This window comes from Oncorhynchus tshawytscha, linkage group LG01, assembly GCF_018296145.1.
Source record: "Oncorhynchus tshawytscha isolate Ot180627B linkage group LG01, Otsh_v2.0, whole genome shotgun sequence".
Taxonomy (NCBI): Eukaryota; Metazoa; Chordata; class Actinopteri; order Salmoniformes; family Salmonidae; genus Oncorhynchus; species Oncorhynchus tshawytscha.
Window position 1 is genome coordinate 12274092 of NC_056429.1, and position 22933 is coordinate 12297024.

Sequence of the window (22933 nt, forward strand, 5' to 3'; positions counted from 1 at the left end):
CTACGGCTTCCACCTATGGCTTCCACTAGAACCGTCTTTAGAAACTTGAATGAGGATTCTACTATAAAGGAGGGGCTCATGAGACCTGTTTGAGTTAGTGGTCTGGCAGAGAGCCTTGGTCTCATGACGCATGCTCCTGACAGAGTTACCTCTCGTTCCAGTGCTTTTCTGAAGACAAAGGAATTCTCCGTTTGGAAGATTATTGATGTTTTATGTTAAAAACATCCTAAAGATTTATTCCATACATCGTTTGACATGTTTCTAAAGGACTGTAACGGATTTTTTTGAGTTTTTGTCTGTATGAAGTGCCTGCGCCTCATGAAGATGGATTACTGGGCTGAACACCATAACAACAAGTGGCTATTTGGACATAAATTATGGAACTTTATGGAACAAATCAGTCATTTATTGTCAGACTGGGATTCCTGGGAGTACCTTCTGATGAAAATCATCAAAGGTAAGTAAATATTTATGGTGTTGTTTCTAACTTTGTTGATTCCAAAATGGTGGATATTCCTCTGGCTGTTTTGGGTTCTGAGCGCCGTCCTCAGAATATGCTTTTTCCGTAAAGTTTTTTAAAAATCTGACACAGGGGTTGCATTAAGGAGAAGTCTATCTTTAATTCTGTGAATAACACTTGGTATCTTTTATCAATGTTAATTATGAGTATTTCTGCAAAATCACCGGATGTTTTGGAATCAAAACATTATTGCACCAATGTAAACTAATATTTTTGGATATAAATATGCACATTATCAAATAAAACATACATTTGTTGTGTAACATCTGATGAAGATCATCAAAGGTTAGTGATTCATTTTATCTATATTTCTGCTTTTTGTGACTCCTATCTTTTGCTGGAAAAATGGCTGTGTGTTTTTTCGACTTGGCTATGACCTAACATAATGTTGTGCTTTAGCTGTAAAGCATTTTTGAAATCGGACACGATGGGTAGATTAACAAGAATGCGGAATGTTGTCGAGCGGAACCCCTGCTCTAGAAAGGTTAACTAAGCACTGATCTGACAGTACTAGATGGATATGGATGGTGAGAAATGGGGGAAGGCTACTCTAAAAGGCTGGTGTTTGTTCACTAGGAACCAAATGGAAGCAAACGGAATGAAGCATGAAGAAACCTACTGTACCTGAATTTGTCCAATAAAAACTTTCCGTTTGCAGTAATGATTAAACCCCTGGACAGAGTTGCTGCTATGTTACTTTTTCCAATCCAGTCATTTAACGTTAAGGAGGAGTATGAGATGTGTCTCTCTGTGGTATTCCTTAGTTGTATGCCGTAGCAAAATGTTTTGCACTATAGCCAAACGTTTTGCAACAAACTATTTACTCCGAATGGAAAACAAGAGTTTCTATAGGACAAATTCAGGGGTGTATTCATTAGTCAGACACCGTAGCAAACAGTTGCACAACGTTTCGCAACGGAAAACTAATTGCAACAAAATTATGTTTTTCTATTAAGCAAATTCAGGTATGTCCCTGCCTGTTTTGTTATTTTTGCATCCGTCTGGTTTCTAGTGAATATACCCCAGGTAGGTCCCGTTTTGTTCTGTTTGGTTCCTAGTGAGTACGCCTAGTGATGTTACGTTTGACACTGGAGCGCTGAGGCATGCATAAAAATCGCTAAGCAGTTGACTTTCGAAGCAGTGTTCCGAAACCTGTTTCATTCAATCAGAATTACCCGATCAATGACGTCTGAAGATGATTTTCGTCGAACAACCACCTGATTGGTTTGGTATTGGTTTTGGTGTAAGACAATAAGGCTACTCTGGGACATCTATAATAATTTGGCTACTCTAAATAATTTTGACCAGCAGGTGCCACTAGTGTACACTGTGTTGATCAAAACCTTGAGTAATGAACCTATTTTACATAATTGGCTGGAAAGCATCAATGCTTCAGGAAGCTTTGTTTCACCACCACTAGATACATACAGGGACCCATTTTCAATTTTCTAAAATCTGTGGTCCTCGCCTTGCCTCTCCTCTCCTTGTGGGAGGATTTTTCGGTCATCTGGTGATTCTCAGTAACTATACTGTTCTCAGAATGTAAACAGAATCTGTGTGGATTAGGCAAGGTAAACCAACAAGACATGACTGGTCTGGGCCATATCTGATCTTGTGAAGGCTACTGGACACGCACATGGGTTAATCATACATAGACAACATCGGCCTGAACTTGTAAAGCCCTCTGGACAGGAACATTAGGTAATCAGTGAGGGGCAACAGTAAGAGGGGGCATGTCACGCCACCAATAGAATCTATGCCCCAATGTCTGAGGCAATAAGAGAATGGAAACTAAGTAAGATAACAAGAGTCATGAAGTGGAGTGATGACGTTATGTAAGAGTAAGACTGTATAAAAGCCAAGCACTAAGAATGAGTTGGTTCTTCCATGGAATTGCTCGGCTTTGTTACTCTCTGTAATAAAATCTATTTGAATTCACAAGCTCCGGTATCTGAGAAGTATTTGATTCAATATTTTCCACAACATCCTTCATCTGCAATAGTCTGGAAAAACTGACCAGAAGTAAGTTATCCTAATAATAAGCATCCACCATGTTATTTTCACCTGTCAAGTCGTTTTAGTGCAGTTGATGGGAGACAAGGAGAGGACCGTTTTTTAGATGATTTGAGAAAGAGCCAGGTCCGGTTTCCCAAAAGCATCTGAAGGTGAAGTTCATCGTTAGAACCTTCATAGGTGCATCATTAAAACTCTGAGCTGTTTCACAAAAACATACTTCTTAACATTGCACTTGACAATGCTTGTGGTCTAATGCCTGCCTCGAGACCACTCGTACGACACCACTTGTAGGACAGTTAAGTGCTTCGCTAATGCTTTATTTGCCCTCCTGCGTCACTTTATACACAGAAGATCTCCACTAAACATAGAATCAATTACAGGGTTCATCCATATCTGTGACCTCCAATAACTATAGAACAAAGTTGACTGCAGATAACTTGCCAATTTCTTTTCAATTGATACAAACAAGCAACGCATATAAAAATGAGTCAAATGAAAACCGAGATGACTGCATTCGAATATAAATATTAGGCTATAGGCCTATTTCAATCATATTGAAATACATATGTTCAATCAATAGTGTTCTATTTTGCTACTTGTAGGCTACGGTACAGTGGTTCTTCCTGTAAAAGTAGCGTCGTACTGCAGCACAGCTTGTGGACTGCGACAGAATTCTATGACACGTTATTTAAGTGTCAGCCATTGTTGCCATAAATGCTAGTTACTATTAGTTTGTCCACCAGAGGGCATCTATGAGAAGCATTTGACTGTTTTTAATATTGGCTGGACGAGAGAATTTAAAAGCTTTTTTTGTAAGGACATAGTATATGGGATTGATTTTAAGAAATGTAGTTTAATTAATATTATGGTGTTTCTATAATAGTATATCTACCCACAAAACACCAGTCTCAACATCAACAGTGAAGAGGCGACTCCGGGATGCTGGCCTTCTAGACAGAGTTCCACTGTCCAGTGTCTGTTTTTTTTGTCCATCTTAATCTTTTATTTTTATTGGCCAGTCGGAGATATGGCTTTTTCTTTGCAACTCTGCCTAGAAGGCCAGTGTTTTGCAGGCACTATTTAATGAAGCTGCCAGTTGAGGGCTTGTGAGGCATCTGTTTCTCAAACTAGACACTAATGTACTTGTTCTCTTCCTCAGTTGTGCACCGGGGCCTCCCACTCCTCTTTCAGAAGGAATGGTAAATTGTGTATCAATTAAATTAACCATGTGCCATGGAATCGGTACATCGAAAATATCTTCCCAACTATTTTGCAATCTGTATGGCACAGCTGTCAATTTTTTGGTACTTAAATGAAACTGGTGTAAATTTTTATTTATCACAATTTTCTTTCACCAATTTTGATCTTTAATGCAGTTCCTTAATTTTTCCCCCTTCCACTTGATAAAGGTTCCAACTGATGAAGTAATTTCTCATTTCTGTTCTCCGAATTCATATTCATTATATAAATAGGCCCTTTTAATTTTGTTGAATATTTATATTTTTTGCTCATACAGTATAATATAAGCAGGTCGCTAGGTGTAGGCATAACCATAAGCAAATAGGTAAACTATTTGAGATTTTTCCACAAATAGACAGGTATTTTCATCAAGGACACGTTGTTTGCAGAGTCCACGAACAGGAGCTGGAGTTCCAGAGCTCACAGGTGTGCCTGGCACGGATTGTGACTCCATCTCATTCCCAGTACTTCAACTCTCTGATCCAACGTGAAAAGGAGAGCAGGGTTCTTACGGGAATTCACAGTAGGTGAAAAGGGGAACTATTTGGCTCAAGCAATGGTATGACTGGGTGAAATCACAAGCTGTGCAACCAAGTAGGGAATGACTGGCTATCGGTGTTGCTGCTTCAACCCAGCATAATCTGGTTTAGCCTTACTGCTGAAGTTGACTGGTGAAGGTAAAGTTTCAGGTCTTGGAATTGTCCGGTTTGATACCTTATTACCCTCGCACACAATATTGGTTAAACTTAGACTACCACTCAAAGATGACACACAGGAAGCATTGGGTAGAATGTTCAATACAAAAACATGATTTACATAATTTCCCATGAGCCTCAAGGGGGAGGGTGTAGAAGTGGTCCTTTCCAATGTACTACATCTAGCCCTTAGATGTGTTCTGTGGTAATCTCTGCACTGCAAATTACATAGAGCATCACACATTCTACAGTAAAAACAGTAGCCTATACCACACCATTACAGACTGCATTTTTACGTGACTGAACTACTGGTGTTCAATATGGTTTTCTGGACATAACGACAGGTGTCACGCAGGTGTATGTTCTTGGTCCTGTACTGTTAAAATGGACTTGTCTGTAAAATAATTGTAATCTGCACTTGCATGATACTGTTATGTATGCTATTTCCCCCACGGTTGACCAAATCAAATCAAAGTTTATTTGTCGCGTGCGCCAAATACAACCTTACAGTGAAATGCTTACTGATAGGCCCTAACCAACAGTGCAATTTTAGTAAAAAAATAGGTATTAGGTGAACAATAGATAAGTAAATAAATAAAAACAACAGTAAAAAGACAGTGAAAATAACAGCAGCGAGGCTATATACAGTAGCGAGGCTATATACAGGCACCGGTGAGTTGGGCTAATTAAGGTAATATGTACATGTAGGTACAGTTTAAGTGACTATGCATATAAGATTAACAGAGACTAGCAGCAGCGTAAAAGAGGGGTTAGCAGTAGGGGTGTGGGGGGACACAGTGCAGATAGTCCGGGTAGCCAATGTGCGGGGGCACCGGTGGGGGGGTGGCGGGACACAATGCAAATGGGTAGGGTAGCCATTTAATGACCTGGGTAGCCATTTAATGACCTGTTCAGGAGTCTTATGGCTTGGAGGTTGAGAAGCTGTTGAGAAGCCTTTTTGTCCTAGACTTGGCGCTCCGGTACCCCTTGCCATGCGGTAGCAGAGGAAACATTCTATGACTGGGGTGGCTGGGGTCTTTGACAATTTTTACAGTCTTCCTCTGACACCGCCTGTTGTAGAGGTCCTGGATGGCAGTCAGCTTAGCCACAGTGATGTACTGGGCCGTACGCACTACCCTCTGTAGTGCCTTGCAGTCGGAGGCCGAGCAGTTGCCGTACCAGGCAGTGATGCAACCAGTCAGGATGCTTTTGATGTTGCAGCTGTAGAACCTTTTGAGGATCTGAGGACCCATACCGAATCTTTTTAGTTTTTCTGAGGGGAAATAAGCTTTATCGTGCCCTCTTCATGACCAAGCTCTGAACTACAGTCTGCCTTCGTATTACTGAAAAACTTTATTAACCTGAAATAAGTATTGAATTGAGGTACAAATAAGTTTGAGAATGCATTCAACATAACTGATTTAAGCATATGTTCTTTGGATGGCGTCCATACTGATCATGTCCCTGCTTACAAATATCTGAATAGGTGAAAAGCCGTCTTAAAGCATATTGTGATGTTCGTGTGTACGAACAACAAGGATATTCGTTCAGGTGGTTTACTGATGACCAGCTTCTAAAGTAAATAATACATAGCACTAAAACTGTCTCATACAGAGTGTGGGCTAGTCATCTCTGACACAAAACGGGGAGATCCATCATCCATGCAGTGAGATACCAGCCAATTTACAATATGCAACCTTGGGAACATAACATCAGTGAACAGACCTACACTCCATCCCACAACAAGCTTTTATAGCTGCCTTATGCAAATGACTCAACACTTGAGCATACTTGACTGGGTGGCCAGCACTACACTCCCCTCTTAACAATGCTGAGTCCTTTCAGCAAACACTTTAATAGACTACAGACAATGCTTAACTACAGTCAATATCCTAACGCCTAAACTTGTCCTTTTACAGTAAACATGAACTACAGTGCAATAATTTGTCCTTTAAGTACATCAACAGTATGTTTATTTGTGTCACAACAGTCTTTCCAGAGTTAGCTCTGTAGCGAGCAGGTCTTTTTTTACACCTTCCTCTCAAAGTCGTTGTCTACATCTCTTCAGTCTCTTTCTCAGACGTAGTGTTTGTTGGGGCTGTGAGCTGCACTTTTGGTTTTGCTCTTTGGCGTCGGCATTGTGCAGTAGGTCTAGTGTTGTGGTGCAGCCCTTTGTGTGAGGAGTGGCAGGCCTTTCCATAACATCAGTGTGGGAATAGGAGGGGGTGACATTGGGAGACATTACATGTGCATCTTTGCTTGTGGAGGCAGCTGGTGCTTCAGAGTCCATCTCCAGGTTGATTATTGGAATCAGGTGTGTTAGCTGGGGCTGGGGCAAATGTGTGACGCCACTCAGGCCCCCGAGGACTGGAGTTGCACATCCCTGTTATAAAATATACTTTAAAGCAGGTCTCTAAAACCCTGTTCCTGGAGAGTGACATCCTGTAGGTTTTCGCTCCAACCCCAGCTGTAACTTACCTGATTAATTTTATCAACAAACTAATTATTATAATCAGGTGTGCTGGATTAGCGTTGGATTGAAAACCTACTGGATGGTAGTTCTCCAGGAATAGATTTGGAGAGCCCGGCTTTAAAGTATTGAGATACATTCAGTTCAGATTGTAGTCAAGTGCAGCTGTGTAACATGTCTGGAAGATCATTCTGTAAATCAAACAAGGGGTGGTCAAACTAAGACAAAGGGATACAAAATGGCAGTTCAGTGACACTGTGGTTGTTGTTAACATATACGAATTGTCAAGAAATATATAACGTAGAGGGAAAAGAAACAAATCGTGATCAAAATAGAGAACAATGGAATTTAGTATTAAAATCCTTCTGCTTCTTACCGTTAGCTGTTTAGCTAAAGTTGAGAAGATTTTTCAGGGCCAAGAATCATCCAGTCAAGCTTCACATGCCCCTGGGAGATTTGTTCCACAGTACAGGCCTGCACCAGAACCAGCCAGCTTTCAACCAAGGGCTGTGCAATGGCCCGCCAGGGTCCAGAGACCGACACAAGTTCAAAACCCTTTCCTCCAGTCAAAGCAGACCTTCAAAGAGCCATTGACCTGGAGATATCCTGAAGATCCAGTCAACGAGGTGCAGTTGGCTATTGATGAGCAGAGACCGCTGCCTGTGCCTGCCAGTAGCATTGCAGTTCAATGTGGGGAGACTGCTGCTCGTGTGGAAGTCAAACGAGATCTGCTCGGTATCGGCCAACTCATTCACCCAGCGGATCTTACCTTGGGACGCTGTGCTGTCACTGGGGAGGATACTTCTGCTCAAGTTCTGATCTTTGTCACTGAGCTGCACGAATGTGGCAGCACTCTGACGGTAACATTGAGCATTAGCATCGTTATGACTTTTCTAGGTTGACTACCTTTGATTTTCTTACAATGCCGTTTGCTGCTCTGATTCCAGATCTTATTTTAATTTTTTATTTTATTTCACCTTTATTTAACCAGGTAGGCTAGTTGAGAACAAGTTCTCATTTGCAACTGCGACCTGGCCAAGATAAAGCATAGTAGTGTGAACAGACAAAAACACAGAGTTATACATGGAGTAAACAATAAACAAGTCAATAACATAGTAGAAAAAAAAAATCTATATACATTGTGTGCAAAAGGCATGAGGAGGTAGGCAATAAATAGGCCATATGTGTGAATAATTACAATTTAGCAGATTAACACTGGAGTGAAAAATGATCAGAAGAACATGTGCATGTAGAGATACTGGTGTGCAAAAGAGCAGAAAATTAAATTAAATAAAAACAGTATGGGGACGAGGTAGGTAAATTGGGTGGGCTATATACCGATGGACTATGTACAGCTGCAGCGATCAGTTAGCTGCTCAGATAGCAGATGTTTAAAGTTGGTGAGGGAGATAAAAGTCTCCAACTTCAGAGATTTTTGCAATTCGTTCCAGTCACAGGCAGCAGAGAACTGGAATGAAAGGCGGCCAAATGAGGTGTTGGCTTTAGGGATGATCAGTGAGATACACCTGCTGGAGCGCGTGCTACGGGTGGGTGTTGCCATCGTGACCAGTGAACTGAGATAAGGCGGAGCTTTACCTAGCATGGACTTGTAGATGACCTGGAGCCAGTGGGTCTGGCGACGAATATGTAGCGAGGGCCAGCTGACTAGAGCATACAGGTCGCAGTGGTGGGTGGTATAAGGTGCTTTAGTGACAAAACGGATGGCACTGTGATAAACTGCATCCAGTTTGCTGAGTAGAGTGTTGGAAGCAATTTTGTAGATGACATCGCCGAAGTCGAGGATCGGTAGGATAGTCAGTTTTACTAGGGTAAGTTTGGCGGCGTGAGTGAAGGAGGCTTTGTTGCGGAATAGAAAGCCGACTCTAGATTTGATTTTCGATTGGAGATGTTTGATATGAGTCTGGAAGGAGAGTTTACAGTCTAGCAAGACACCTAGGTACTTATAGATGTCCACATATTCTAGGTCGGAACCATCCAGGGTGGTGATGCTAGTCGGGCGTGCAGGTGCAGGCAGCGAACGGTTGAATAGCATGCAGTTGGAGGCCACGGAAGGAATGTTGTATGGCATTGAAACTCGTTTGGAGGTTAGATAACACAGTGTCCAAGGAAGGGCCAGAAGTATACAGAATGGTGTCGTCTGCGTAGAGGTGGATCAGGGAATCGCCCGCAGCAAGAGCAACATCATTGGTATATACAGAGAAAAGAGTCGCCCCGAGAATTGAACCCTGTGGTACCCCCATAGAGACTATCAGAGGACCGGACAACATGCCCTGCGATTTGACACACTGAACTCTGTCTGCAAAGTAGTTGGTGAACCGGGCAAGGCATTAGAAAAACCGAGGCTACTGAGTCTGCCGATAAGAATATGGTGATTGACAGAGTCGAGAGCCTTGGCCAGGTCGATGAAGACTGCTGCACAGTACTGTCTTTTATCGATGGCGGTTATGATATCGTTTAGTACCTTGGCTGAGGTGCACCCGTGACCGGCTCGGAAACCGGATTGCACAGCGGAGAAGGTACGGTGGGATTCGAGATGGTCAGTGATCTGTTTGTTGACTTGGCTTTCGAAGAACTTAGATAGGCAGGGCAGGATGGATATAGGTCTTTAACAGTTTGGGTCCATGGTGTCTCCCCCTTTGAAGAGGGGGATCACTGCGGCAGCTTTCCAATCCTTTGGGATCTTAGATGATACGAAGGAGAGGTTGAACAGGCTGGTAATAGGGGTTGCGACAATGGCGGCGGACAGTTTCAGAAATAGAGGGTCCAGATTGTCAAGCCCAGGTGATTTGTATGGGTCCAGGTTTTTGCAGCTCTTTCAGAACATCTGCTATCTGGAAGCTGGGGAGGCGTGGGCGAGTAGCTGCGGGGGGGGGGGAGCTGTTGCCCGAGGTTGGAGTAGCCACAGGAAGGCATGGCCAGCCGTTGAGAAATGCTTGTTGAAGTTTTTGGTTATCACGGACCGTGTTACCTAGCCTCAGTGCAGTGGGCAGCTGGGAGGAGGTGCTCTTGTTCTACATGGACTTTACAGTGTCCCAGAACTTTTTGGAGTTAGAGCTACAGGATGCAAATTAAAGCTGGCCTTTGCTTTCCTGACTGTGACTGCGTGTATTGGTTCCTGACCTCCCTGAACAGTTGCATATCGCGGGGACTATTCAATGCTATTGCAGTCCGCCACAGGATGTTTTTCTGCTTGTCGAGGGCAGTCAGGTCTGGAGTGAAGCAAGGGCTATATCTGTTCTTAGTTCTGAATTTTTTTAACAGAGCATGCTTGTCTAAGATGGTGAGGAAATTACTTTTAAAGAATGACCAGGCATCCTCAACTGACGGGATGAGGTCAATATCCTTCCAGGATACCCGGGCCAGGTCGATTAGAGAGGCCTGCTCGCAGCAGTGTTTTAGGGAGCATTTGACAGTGATGAGGGGTGGTCGTTTGACCGCGGACTCGTAGCGGATACAGGCAATGAGGCAGTGATCGCTGAGATCCTGATTGAAGACAGCAGAGGTGTATTTGGAGGGCAAGTTGGTCAGGATAATATCAATTAGGGTGCCCATGTTTACAGACTTAAGGTTGTACCTGGTGGGTTCCTTGATGATTTGTGTGAGATTGAGGGCATCTAGCTTAGATTGTAGGACTGCCGGGGTGTTAAGCATATCCCAGTTTAGGTCAGCTAACAGAACAAACTCTGAAGCTAGATGGGGGGTGATCAATTCACATATGTTGTCCAGGGCACAGCTGGGAGCTGAGGGGGGTCGGTAGCAGGCGGCAACAGTGACAGACTTATTTCTGGAGAGATTCATTTTTAAAATTAGAAGTTCGAAATGTTTGGGCATAGACCTGGAAAGTATGACAGAACTTTGCAGGCTTTCTCTGCAGTAGATTGCAACTCCTCCCCCTTTGGCAGTTCTATCTTGACGGAAAGTGTTATAGTGGAATTGAGGTGGAGGGTCCGTTATGGTCTGGGGCGGTGTGTCACAGCATCATCGAGCTGCGCTAGTCGTTGCAGGCATTCTCAACGCTGTGCGTTACAGGGAAGACAACCTCCTCCCTCATGTGGTACCCTTCCTGCAGTCTCATCCTGACATGACCTTCCAGCATGACAATGCCACCAGCCATACTGTGTGTGATTTCCTGCAAGACAGGAATACTTGTGTTCTGCCATGGCCAGCGTAGAGCCTGGATCTCAAGTTCAGCACATTTGGGACCTGTTGGATCGGCGGATGAGGGCTAGCGCCACCCCTAGCCCCCAGAGCAAGAACTGGAAAGTCTGGTGCAGTCCATGAGTAGGAGATGCACTGCAGTACTTAATGCAGCTGGTGGCCACACCGGATACTGTTACTTTTGATTTTGCCCCCGCCTCTTTTCGTCAGGGACACACTATTCCATTTCTGTTAGTCACATGTCTGTGGAACTTGTTCAGTTTCTGTTGACTCTTATGTTCATACAAATATTTACACGTTAAGTTTGCTGAAAATAAACACAGTTCACAGTGAGAGTAAGTTTATTTATTTCCTGAGTTTATATCAACAATGGACTGATGAATTAAATACCTGAATTTTTGGGTGGAGTATTCCTTTTAACCGGTCAACTTCAGCAGTGAGGCAAAGGTACAGATTTCAGGGCTTGAATTTGCCCTGTCTCATGACTTAAATATTGATTAAAAAATTTCAAATTCACTGCTGGTGGGGCTACCACTCATAGGAACCATCTGATATTTTATTTGAACTGAAATTTGATTTGACTTGCACAATTTCCCATGAACCTCCTAGGGGAAGTGGTCTATTCCAATGTACTATATCCAACCCATTAAAATGTGAATCAATGGACTGCAACAATGCAAATTATATTTTAGATTGTCACAACCAATATTAATAATAAAAGGACTAGTCTCTACCAAACCATTACATTAGTCTTGTTTAGTTACAGGGTGTATTCCTGACTAATGGAAAAGTAGTCAACACTTTTAGTTCAGGAACTGTGGGTTTGATTTAAAAAGGACTTAATACTTTTGAGTGGGCAGGGACAAATAAAAAATACATGACCTTTCGGTGTTGATTAGAGTAGCTATACCGTAAAAGCTGTCTCGATTATATGTAATGATTTACGAAACCCTGAAATGGGGTCTTTGCAAGCTTCGTAGTTGTGAATGCATTGTGTTTGCACAAGCTCATTTGCTGGTATTTTTAGAAAGTGTTTGAAATGTTTAAAAAATAAATATATATTTTACCATGTAGGCTAGTTGAGAACAAGTTCTCATTTGCAACTGCAACCTGGCCAAAATAAAGCATAGCAGTACGACACACAACACAGTTACACATGGAATAAACTAAACATACTCAAAGTTGAAAAAAGTCAACAAAGTCTATATATGGTGAGTGCAAATGAGGTAAGATAAGGGAGTTAAGGCAATAAATAGGCCATGGTGGCAAAGTAATTACAATATAGCAATTAATCCCTGGAATGGTAGATGTGCAGAAGATGAATGTGCAAGTAGAGATACTGGGGTACAAAGGAGCAAGATAAATAAATACAGTATGGGGATGAGGTAGTTGGATGGGCTGTTTACAGATGGGCTATGTTCAGGTGCAGTAATCTTTGAGCTGCTCTGACCGCTGGTGCTTAAAGCTAGTGAGGGAGATATGAGTCTCCAGCTTCAGTGATTATTATTTTTTATTTTTTTTTGCAGTTCGTACCAGTCATTGGCAGCAGAGAAGTGGAAGGAAAGGCGGCTAAACGAGGAATTGGCTTTGGGGGGTGACCAGTGAGATATACCTGCTGGAGCGCATGCTACGAGTGGGTGCTGCTATGGTGACCAATGAGCTGAGATAAGGCGGGGCTTTACCTAGTAGAGACTTGTAGATGACCTGGAGCCAGTGGGTTTGGCGACGAGTGAGGGCCAGCCAACGAGAGCGTACAGGTCGCAGTGGTGGGTAGTATATGTGGCTTTGGTGACAAAACTGATGGCACTGTGATAGACTGCATCTAATTTGTTGAGTTGAATGCTAGAGGCTATTTTATAAATGACATCGCCAAAGTCGAGGATCGGTAGGATGGTCAGTTTTACAAGGGTATGTTTGGCAGCATGAGTGAAGGATGCTTTGTTGCGAAATAGGAAGCCAATTCTAGATTTAATTTTGGATTGGAGATGCTTAATGTGAGTCTGGAAGGAGAGTTTAAAGTCTAACCAGACACCTAGGTATTTGTAGTTATCAACATATTCTAATTCGGAGCCGTCCAAAGTAGTGATGCGGGATGGGCGGGCTGGTGCGGGCAGTGATTGGTTGAAGAGCATGCATTTAGTTCTACTTGCATTTAAGAGCAGTTGGAGGCCACGGAAGGAGAGTTGTATGTCATTGAAGCTCGTTTGGAGGTTAGTTAACACAGTGTCCAAAGAAGGGACAGAAGTATACAGAATGGTGTCGTCTGCGTAGAGGTGGATCAGAGAATCACCAGCAGTAAGAGCGACATCATTGATGTATACAGAGAAAAGAGTCAGCCCTTGAATTGAACCCTGTGGCACCCCCATAGAGACTGCCAGAGGTCTGTTCAACAGGCCCTCCGATTTGACACACTGAACTCTATCAGAGATGTAGTTGCTGAACCAGGCGAGCCAATCATTTGAGAAACCAAGGCTGTTGAGTCTGCTTATATGAACGTGGTGAGATTTCAGTTTTTTTAATGCTTTTGAGTCATTTTTTGAACATCTTTTTTGATGGCTCTAATTTGCACCTCTGGGGTGTTGCATCTGTCATTGTGTTCATCGCTCTCTGAATAATATACTCGCTCTCTGTGAAATAATTATAATGTTAAAGAAACATTTGAACGGTGAAAGCTGACCCAAGAGCAGCGCTGCCTTTCAATCCTATCCTCTTTTTCTTATAGATGACCACTGTCTTATAATGCCTTGTAAATTATAATGCATGTGTTTCCCCCTGCCCACATATCTGTGTTTAATATTAGACTACATATACAGCCAAAACATCAAGGACTGGCAGTACATCTGTGTGTCTCTCTTCCTCTCTCTCTTTTTTCTTCTATTGAATTTGATATAACACCATCTGTGTTTGTCATAGAACGATGGGATTAGTTTCTGTGGATGCAGACAGATTTCCAGCATTGTAGTTCATTTGATAGGCCCTCTGATGAGTGAATTACAATTTCAGTAGGACTTTCCAGACTCCAATGGTGGTGGATATGTCATGTAATCCTACACCAGAATCCCTAGTTAATACAGTCAAATATTATTTTATATATTGACAAGTCAAATGACTGCTCTAACAATGGAAATGCAACTCCTCAAATATGGACGGCAGGCAGGAGGTGAGATCAGACGTGACCACTAGACCACTAGCCCATGAGAGGGCAGATACCGTAGTAGCCTCACTGGCTGAAGAGACAATGAGATTTTTTAAAAACATTTTAGAAGTGAAGCAAATAGCTTAAACATTGATAAAACAATTTAACAGATTCATTTGGATTATTTAGCATTCATGCATTCAATGTTTTATTTTAATAGGCCTACATGATGACTTGTGTTTAATAAAAATAACTGTATAAATGTCTAGCAGATTGCTATTGCCTTACCTATGTGTCATAAAAGCCAATCTAATGACTTCTTAAGCTATAGGGCAAGTATAGTGCAAGTTTTGCCTCACATTTAATTATTTGCAAACAGGGACAGTTTTGTGAAAACAAGACACACTGATTTCGCATTGAAGAAATACGATAAGATGAACACATGGACTATACAGTTGAAGTCGGAAGTTTACATACACTAAGCTGACTGTGCCTTTAAACAGCTTGGAAAATTCCAGAACATTTTGTCATGGCTTTAGAAGTGTCTGATAGTCTAATTGACATAATTTGAGTCAATTGGAGGTGTACCTGTGAATGTATTTCAAGGCCTACCTTCAAACTCAGTGCCTCTTTGCTAGACATCATGGGAAATATAAAAAAAATCAGCCAAGACGTCAAAACAAAATTGTAGACCTCCACAAGTCTGGTTCATCATTGGGAGCAATTTCCAAAAGCCTGAAGGTACCATGTTTCTCTGTACAAACAATACAGGAAAACAGTAAAAATGACTCCGACATCGACATAACCTCAAAGGCCGCTCAGCAAGGAAGAAGCCCCCGCTCCAAAACCGCCATAAAAAAGCTAGATTACAATTTGCAACTGCACATGGGGACAACGATCATACTTTTTGGAGAATTGTCCTCTGGTCTGACGAAACAAAAATAGAACTGTTTGGCCATAATGACCATCGTTATGTTTGGAGGAAAAAGGGGGAGGCTTGCAAGCCGATGAACACCATCCCAATCGTGAAGCACGGGGTGGCAGCATCATGTTGTGGGGGTGCTTTGCTGCAGGAGGGACTGATGCACTTCACAAAATAGATGGCATCACGAGGTAGGAAAATTATGTGGATATATTGAAGCAACATCTCAAGACAGTCGGGAAGTTAAAGCTTGGTCACAAATGGGTCTTCCAAATGTACAATGACGCCAAGCATACTTCCAAAGTTGTGGCAAAATGGCTTAAGGACAACAAAGTAAAGGTATTGGAGTGGCCATCACAAAGATCTGACCTCAATCCTATAGAAAATGTGTGGGCAGAACTGAAAAAGCACTTGCGAGCAAGGAGGCCTACAAACCTTACTCAGTTACACCAGCTCTGTCAGGAGGAATGAGCCAAAATTCACCCAACTTATTGTGGGAAGCTTGTGGAAGGCTACCCGGAACGTTTGACCCAAGTTAAACAATTGAAAGGAAATGCTACCAAATACTAATTGAGTGTATGTCAACTTCTGACCCACTGGGAATGTGATGAAAGAAATAATAGCTGAAATAAATCATTCTCGACTTTTATTCTGACATTTCACATTCTTAAAATAGAGTGGTGATCCTAACTGATCTAAGACAGGGAACTTTTTACTTAGATTCAAATGTCAGGAATTGTGACAAACTGAGATTAAATGTATTTGGCTAAGGTGTATGTAAATTTCCCGACTTCAACTGTATATACAAAAGTATGTGGATGCCCCTTCAAATGAATGGATTTGGTTATTTCAGCCATGACAGGTGTATAGAATCGAGCACACAGCCATGCAATCTCCATAGACAAACATTGGCAGTAGAATGACCTTACTGAATAGCTCAGTGACTTAACGTGGCACCGTCATAGGGTGCCACCTTTCCAACAAGTCAGTTCATTACATTTCTGCAAAGCTAGAGCTTCCCCAGACAAATGTGAGTGATGTTATTGTGAAGTGGAAACGTCTAGGCGTAACAACGGCTCAGCCGTACAAGGCCACACAAGCTCACAGAACGGGACCACTGAGTGCTGAAGCACGTAAAAATTGCCTGTCCTCAGCTGCAACACTCACTACCGAGTTCCAAACTGCCTCTGGAAGCAACGTCAGCACAATAACTATTCGCCGGGAGCTTCATGAAATGGGTTTCCATGGCCGAGCAAGCCTTAGATAACCATGCGAAAATCCAAGCGTCGGCTGGAGTGGTGTAAAGCTTGCCGCCATTGGACTCTGGAGCAGTGGAAATGCGTTCTATGGAGTGATGAATCACGCTTCACCATTTGGCAGTCTGACGGACTAATCTGGGTCTGGCGGATGCCAGGAGAATGCTACCTGCCACAATGCATAGTGCCAATTGTAAAGTTTGGTGGGGGAGGAATAATGTTCTGGGGCTGTTTTTCATGGTTCGGGCTAGGCCGCTTACTTCCAGCGAAGGGAAATCTTAACGCTACAGCATACGATCGATCACATTCAAGACGATTCTGTGCTTTAAACTTTGTGGCAACAGTTTGGGCAAAGCCTTTTCCTGTTTTAGCATGACAATACCCCCATGCACAAAGCGAGGTCTATACAAAAATGGTTTGTTGAGATCAGTGTGGAAGAACTTGACTGGCCTGCACAGAGCCCTGACCTCAAATCCATCGATCACCTTTGCCATGAATTGGAACGCCAACTGCGAGCCAGGCCTAATCGGCCAACATCAGTGACCGACCTCACTAATGCTCGTGGCTGAATTGAAGCAAGTCTCCAGCAGTGTCTTCCCAGAAGAGTAGAAGCAAAGGGGGACCAACTCCATATTAATGCCCATGATTTTGGAATGAGATGTTTAACAAGTAGGTGTCCACATATCTTTGGTCATGTTGTGTGCATATATTATTTCTTTTTTTTTTACCAATCAAGCTGAATAAAAGGTGGTTCGGCCCTTCTGGCATATGCCAGAATTGCCAGAAGGCCAATCCGCCAATGTCTCCAACTCTGTTCCTGGAGTGCGACTGTCTTGTCAGTCGTGGCTCCAGCCCTAATGTATCACAATTGATTCTAATAATTAGCTGGTTAGTCAATTTAGTCAAGTTAGCTACAACTGGGGTTGGATTGAAAACCTACAGGAGGGTAGGGTAGCGCTCCAAGAACAGGGTTGGAGATCCCTTTGCCTTGTTTCCCAAAAGCATCTTAAGGCAAAGTGCGTTGTTAGAACCTTTGTAGGAGCATAGTTAAATCTATGAGCTGTTTCCAAAACCATCATTATTAAATGTGCACTTGATAACATTCATAAACGAATGCTTGCCTCAGTGCATCCTTACATTATTTTATGGCCTCCCGTGTCACTTTATACACAGATCATCTCCGCTAAACACAGAATCACATGGTTTATCTTATCTCTATGACTGCAGATAACTTCAGAACAAAGTTGACTACCAAAAAAAGTTGTCTTTGCAATTGATACAAACATGACATAAAAATATTCTTCAAATGAAAACAGCAACCATTAAAATAAAGAGTGGGCCTATTTCATATTCTAATGTGCCAATTGTAGACTGTCTGTAATTTGCCTCAATATATTTCATGATGTGTAGCCGAAAGCGCACAATGGGGAAAATGTGTGATTTAATGCATTTTTATTTGGTAAGTATTAGAATAACCTGCCTCAATATTTGCATCCATAAGGTGGTAATATCTCTCTAGGAATTGATCCGTCAATTCAAATGTTAAAAGACACATTTTGAATGGAGAAAGTTTTCACTTTCTTTCGATCCCATCAGTATCGACACATACTTCAACAATGCACTTAGCGACCATTCTCTCTGCGTATTGTTTTGGGAAACATGTGTTACATCTTCAGCTGTTGTGGGAAAGATGCATCATTAAAAAAACTCATAAGGCTAAATGGCATTGCTATCAGGAAACCGGTCCAAGGATATTATAAATCAAGAATGGGCCACTCCAGTCCTCAGTGGCCAGAGTGATGTCACACTTCTTCCCCATCCCTAGCTAACACAGCTGATTAAACTAATTGTATTTTAAACTAAAGATTATGATTAGTTGATTATTGGAGTCAGGTGTGTTAGCTGGGGATGGCGCAAAAGTGTGACACCAATCAGGCCCCGAGGACTGGAGTTGACCATCCCTATTATAAATGAAGATACTTGACAGTATTGAGATACATCCAGTTCAGATTGTAGTATATGTGCAGCTGTGTAACATGTCTGGAACATCATTAGGTAAATCAAACAAGGGGTGGAGTCAAACTAGGACAAAGGGATACAAAATGGCTGTTCAGAGACACTGTAGTTATTGCAAATGTCAAAGAAATATGTACAATTGCAACTAGAAACTAGAGAATAATGGCGCTCTATATTACATTCCTCCTACTTCTTACCTTTGGCTGTTCAGCTACAGTTCAGCAGCTTTATCGGGAAGTGGAATCTCGGATCCAAGTGGCACATGCCCCTGGGAGATTTGTTCACCAGTATAGGCCTGTTCAAGAACCAGACAGATTTCAACCAAGGCCTGTGCAATGGCCCACCAGGGTCCAGACACCGCAACCTCAAACCCCTTTCCTCCAGTCAAAGCAGACCTTCAATGAGCCTTTGACCTGGAGTTATCCTGAAGATCCAGTCAAAGAGGTGCAGTTGGCTATTGATGAGCAGAGACCGCTGCCTGTGCCTGCCAGTAGCATTGCAGTTCAATGTGGGGAGACTGCTGCTCGTGTGGAAGTCAAACGAGATCTGCTCGGTATCGGCCAACTCATTCACCCAGCGGATCTTACCTTGGGAGGCTGTGCTGTCACCGGGGAGGATGCTTCGGCTCAAGTTCTGATCTTTGTCACTGAGCTGCACGAATGTGGCAGCACTCTGACGGTAACATTGCGCATTAGCATCGTTATGACTCTTCTAGGTTGACTACCATTGATTTTCTTACAATGCGTTTGCTGCTCTGATTCCAGATGACTGAGGATTCACTTGTCTATGTCTTCACACTCCGTTATACACCAGCCACGCTGGGCAGCAGCCCCATTGTTCGGACTAGAGAAGTGGTGGTGTGGGTTGAGTGCCACTATCAAAGGTGAGTTGACTACACCTGCGTTGGTTCTTTTTTTTTTTTTTTCTTCAGTTCAATGAACTTTGGATACACTTCCTTGGCCATTTGGTTTCACATTTAAAGACTCCTTTACAGAAATCATTATGTGAGCAGTGATTCAGTGAAGCCCACCTGGAATCCCTATGCCTCCACTAAGGTTGCAGAGGAGCTCCTCTACTTCTCCCTGAGGCTAATGACTGGTTAGTAACTGCGTGTCCTTGCCATATTGGCATTGACTTAAGTGCTTTCTCTGCACTTGTTTGTAAACTATGGTGTTGCCAACTGGCAAATGTAACCGCCGCTTAGTTATTGGAATGAGGTGGCTACCCCAGAGTACAAAAGGATGGCAGTTATATTTGCCATGATAATACCACACTGCTGATGTACAGACCCTGCTCTAGTTTATCTGACTTGGAATAAGCATTAGACTGTTGCCTTGTCTTCGCAGACAACTGGCAGTTGGAGAGACCCAGCAAAGAGTACGTCCTTGGAGATAATATTAACTTTGAAGCTTCTGTCGTCCAGTTCTTCCATGTGCCCCTCCGAGTCTTTGTGGACAAATGTGTAGCCACAGTCATCCCAAACGCCAACACTGTCCCAAGATATGCCTTCATCGGGAACCGTGGGTGAGTATCCTTTAAGGTACTTGATCTAGTTCAAGGACTAATTGTTTGCTTTAATCTGCTAAGGAAAGCATTTCCCATTCCCTCCACCTGCCCACACTTCAGATCAACAGCCATCTTGAATGGCATCCTTCCAGAGTTTCAGCAGTGTAGGTAGCCTAATTTTGATTTTGTGGCCTTCAGTTGTCTGGTTGACACCAAGCTGACAGGCTCCAGGTCCCAGTTCATACCTCGCACCATGGATGACACGCTCCAGTTCCAGATCGAAGCCTTTAGGTTTCATGTTGTGAACACTGGCTCAGTGAGTAGTTAATCCTGAGATCTTCTGTAAATTAGCTTCGGAATGTCCAAATTTATAGAATTGGCTGTTTTGCTTCACTTCAATCAAAAATTAATTATGCTATGCCCAATATGGCTTGTGTTGTACCCAACATGACGTTGCTTTCAATTGATGTCAAATATACTCATTCTTATGTGGTACCAATGCTGAGACTTGAACAAATTTCAACAGCTATACATTACCTGCCTCCTGAAAGCCACAACAGCTTCATCCCCTATTGATCATGAGAACAAGGCTTGTTCCTTCTCAAATGGGTAAGTCTGGCTATATATGGCAAGGTGTGCACTTTGCTTGTACATACTATATGCAACACTCTCTTTTCAATAGATGGCGCGAGGCCAGTAATAAAGACCAGGTGTGTGGCTGTTGTGACACAGACTGTGGCATGAGAAGGGAACTGGATCCAGGTACATGTGCACTACAGTCCAGTGTTTGTCATTCCTCAACAAAAATGTGCACCTGGGATGCACACTTGTCCTAATCAAGTACTTACAGACTTGATTCACGTAAGCCCTTGGCTGCAATCTCTAGTGCTAGGCTGGCAAAAAGTGCACCCTCTGCGTAAATAATTTGTTCTGTTTTGCTATGTCAGACCCCAGTAAGCCGACACCAACAGCTAGTATAATGGATCCTAATAAATCCAATCAGGAATGTTTTCTCCTCTTCCTAGGTTTCCGGTGGGAGCAAGAAGCGTCTATTGGTCCTCTCAACATCAAAGAAAAGCTTCTTGACTGATGGTTTATTTAATCATTTGGACTGACTTTCCTGTTGAGAAAACAATTATGGATGATTAAAAAAAAGATGGATTTTAAGGGATTTGTCTTTTGTTCATGAGCTTTTAACGTGTAACTAGGTGTAAAATGAGGTACTACTTTTTGCTTGCTAGTTACTCTGGTAGTTTAACGAGGTGGTAGCTAAGCTTGATTACAAATTGACAACTGTGCTAAATGGCTACCTAGCTAGGTTACTGTGGCTAGCCAAAAAGAGCATGTTTTGAAAATTAGATTTGTGCTTTGAGTAAGTATTATCACCATAGGCTTTTTAACATTCAAAGCAACTGAAAAGTCAGTGGCAGGAAATGTCACCTTAGCTTGCTACAGAACTTCTGCGTTATTGGTTGTTCCTGTGTCTTATCAGCCAACACCACTGCACAAACCTGTCAATATGACAACTAGTAAGTTGGTGGTTGAAGATATCCCTCTAGTGGTGTGGGGGCCTGTGCTTTGGCAAAGTGGGTGGGGTTATATCCTTCCTGTCCGGGGGTGTCCTCGGATGGGGCCACAGTGTCTCTTGACCCCTCCTGTCTCAGCCTCCAGTATTTATGCTGCAGTAGTTTGTGTCGGGGCTAGGGTCAGTTTGTTATATCTGGAGTACTTCTACTGTCCTATTTGGTGTCCTGTGTGAATTTAAGTGTACTCTCTCTAATTCTCTCTCTGAGGACCTGAGCCCTAGGACCATGCCTCAGGACTACCTGGCATGATGACTCCTTGCTGTCCCCAGTCCACCTGGGTGTGCTGCTGCTCCAGTTTCAACTGTTCTGCCTTATTATTGGACCATGCTGGTCATTTTATGAACATCTTGGCCATGTTCTGTCATAATCTCCACCCGGCACAGCCAGAAGAGGACTGGCCACCCCACAGCCTGGTTTCTTCCTAGGTTTTGGCCTTTCTAGGGAGTTTTTCCTAGCCACCGTGCTTCTACACCTGCATTGCTTGCTGTTTGGGTTTTTAGGCTGGGTTTCTGTACAGCACTTTGATATCAGCTGATGTACGAAGGGCTATATAAATACATTTTAAACTAGTGTAGCCTTGTCTGAAAATGTCCACTGGTTATTTGCTACTTGTTTGGACAGTCTGCAGTCAAACTGATTTGAGCATTAAGGCCTGCAGTGTGAATAAGGCTTTAGGCTATTACCATCCACAAGAAGCATCTTAACCTTTCTAATATCAAAATATGACTTGCACAATTTCCCATCAACCTCTGGGGGAGGGAATAGAAGCAGTCCTTCCCAAAGTATTTGGCCCTTGAAAATGTCCTGTGAATCGCTGGACTGAAACGATGCAAATTAAGTTAGAGCGTTACACATTCACAGGCTGCACTGAACTACTGCTGTTAAATACGGATTTTCTGGTCGTAATGAAAGGTGCGGCTGGCTGGAGTTCAGTGGGCATTGGTTGTGTTTCAGATGAACAACTGGCTCTCAACCTTCGCCTCTCCCGAGTCCATACGGGAGTTGCAGCGAGGAGACTAACTGCCAATTGGCTATTATGACATTGGAGAACAAGGAGGTTAAATGTGTATATATTAAAAAGGATTCAGACCCTTTGCAATGAAACTGGAAATTGATATGGTCTCACAATTGACAGTACGTGTCAGAGCAAAAAAACAAGCCATGAGATCGAAGGAATTGTCCGTAGAGCTCCGAGACAGGATTGTGTCGGCACAGATCTGGTGAAGGGTATCAAAAAATGTCTGCATTTTTGAAAGGTCCCCAAGAACACCGTGGCCTCCATTCTTAAATGGAAGAAGTTTGGAACCACCAACACTTCCTAGAGCTGGCCCCCGGCCAAACTGAGCAATCGGGGGAGAAGGGCCTTTGTAAGGGAGGTGACCAAGAACCGGA

The 22933-nt window shown here is 42.9% G+C and overlaps 1 protein-coding gene across 1 annotated transcript; it reads left to right on the top strand.

The window, feature by feature from the left end:
- Positions 1-18479: 18479 nt before the first annotated feature.
- LOC112259633 (zona pellucida sperm-binding protein 3-like) lies at positions 18480-21122 on the top strand. Its single transcript, XM_042328521.1, has 8 exons — positions 18480-19127; positions 19214-19332; positions 19444-19547; positions 19796-19973; positions 20154-20271; positions 20482-20564; positions 20638-20717; positions 20981-21122. Exons 1-8 carry the CDS (start codon positions 18612-18614, stop codon positions 21043-21045), a joined length of 1263 nt encoding a protein of 420 aa, XP_042184455.1. The 5' UTR covers positions 18480-18611; the 3' UTR covers positions 21046-21122.
- Positions 21123-22933: the final 1811 nt, after the last annotated feature.

What these genes read in the sequence shown, in the direction of transcription:
- LOC112259633 (XM_042328521.1), top strand. Translation starts at nt 18,612, where the DNA reads ATGGCGCTCTATATTACATTCCTCCTACTTCTTACCTTTGGCTGTTCA. An exon ending in AATGTGGCAGCACTCTGACG is followed by an intron (nt 19,128 to 19,213) that starts GTAACATTGCGC and finishes CTCTGATTCCAG; the next exon opens with ATGACTGAGGATTCACTTGT. An exon ending in GCTTGTTCCTTCTCAAATGG is followed by an intron (nt 20,565 to 20,637) that starts GTAAGTCTGGCT and finishes TCTTTTCAATAG; the next exon opens with ATGGCGCGAGGCCAGTAATA.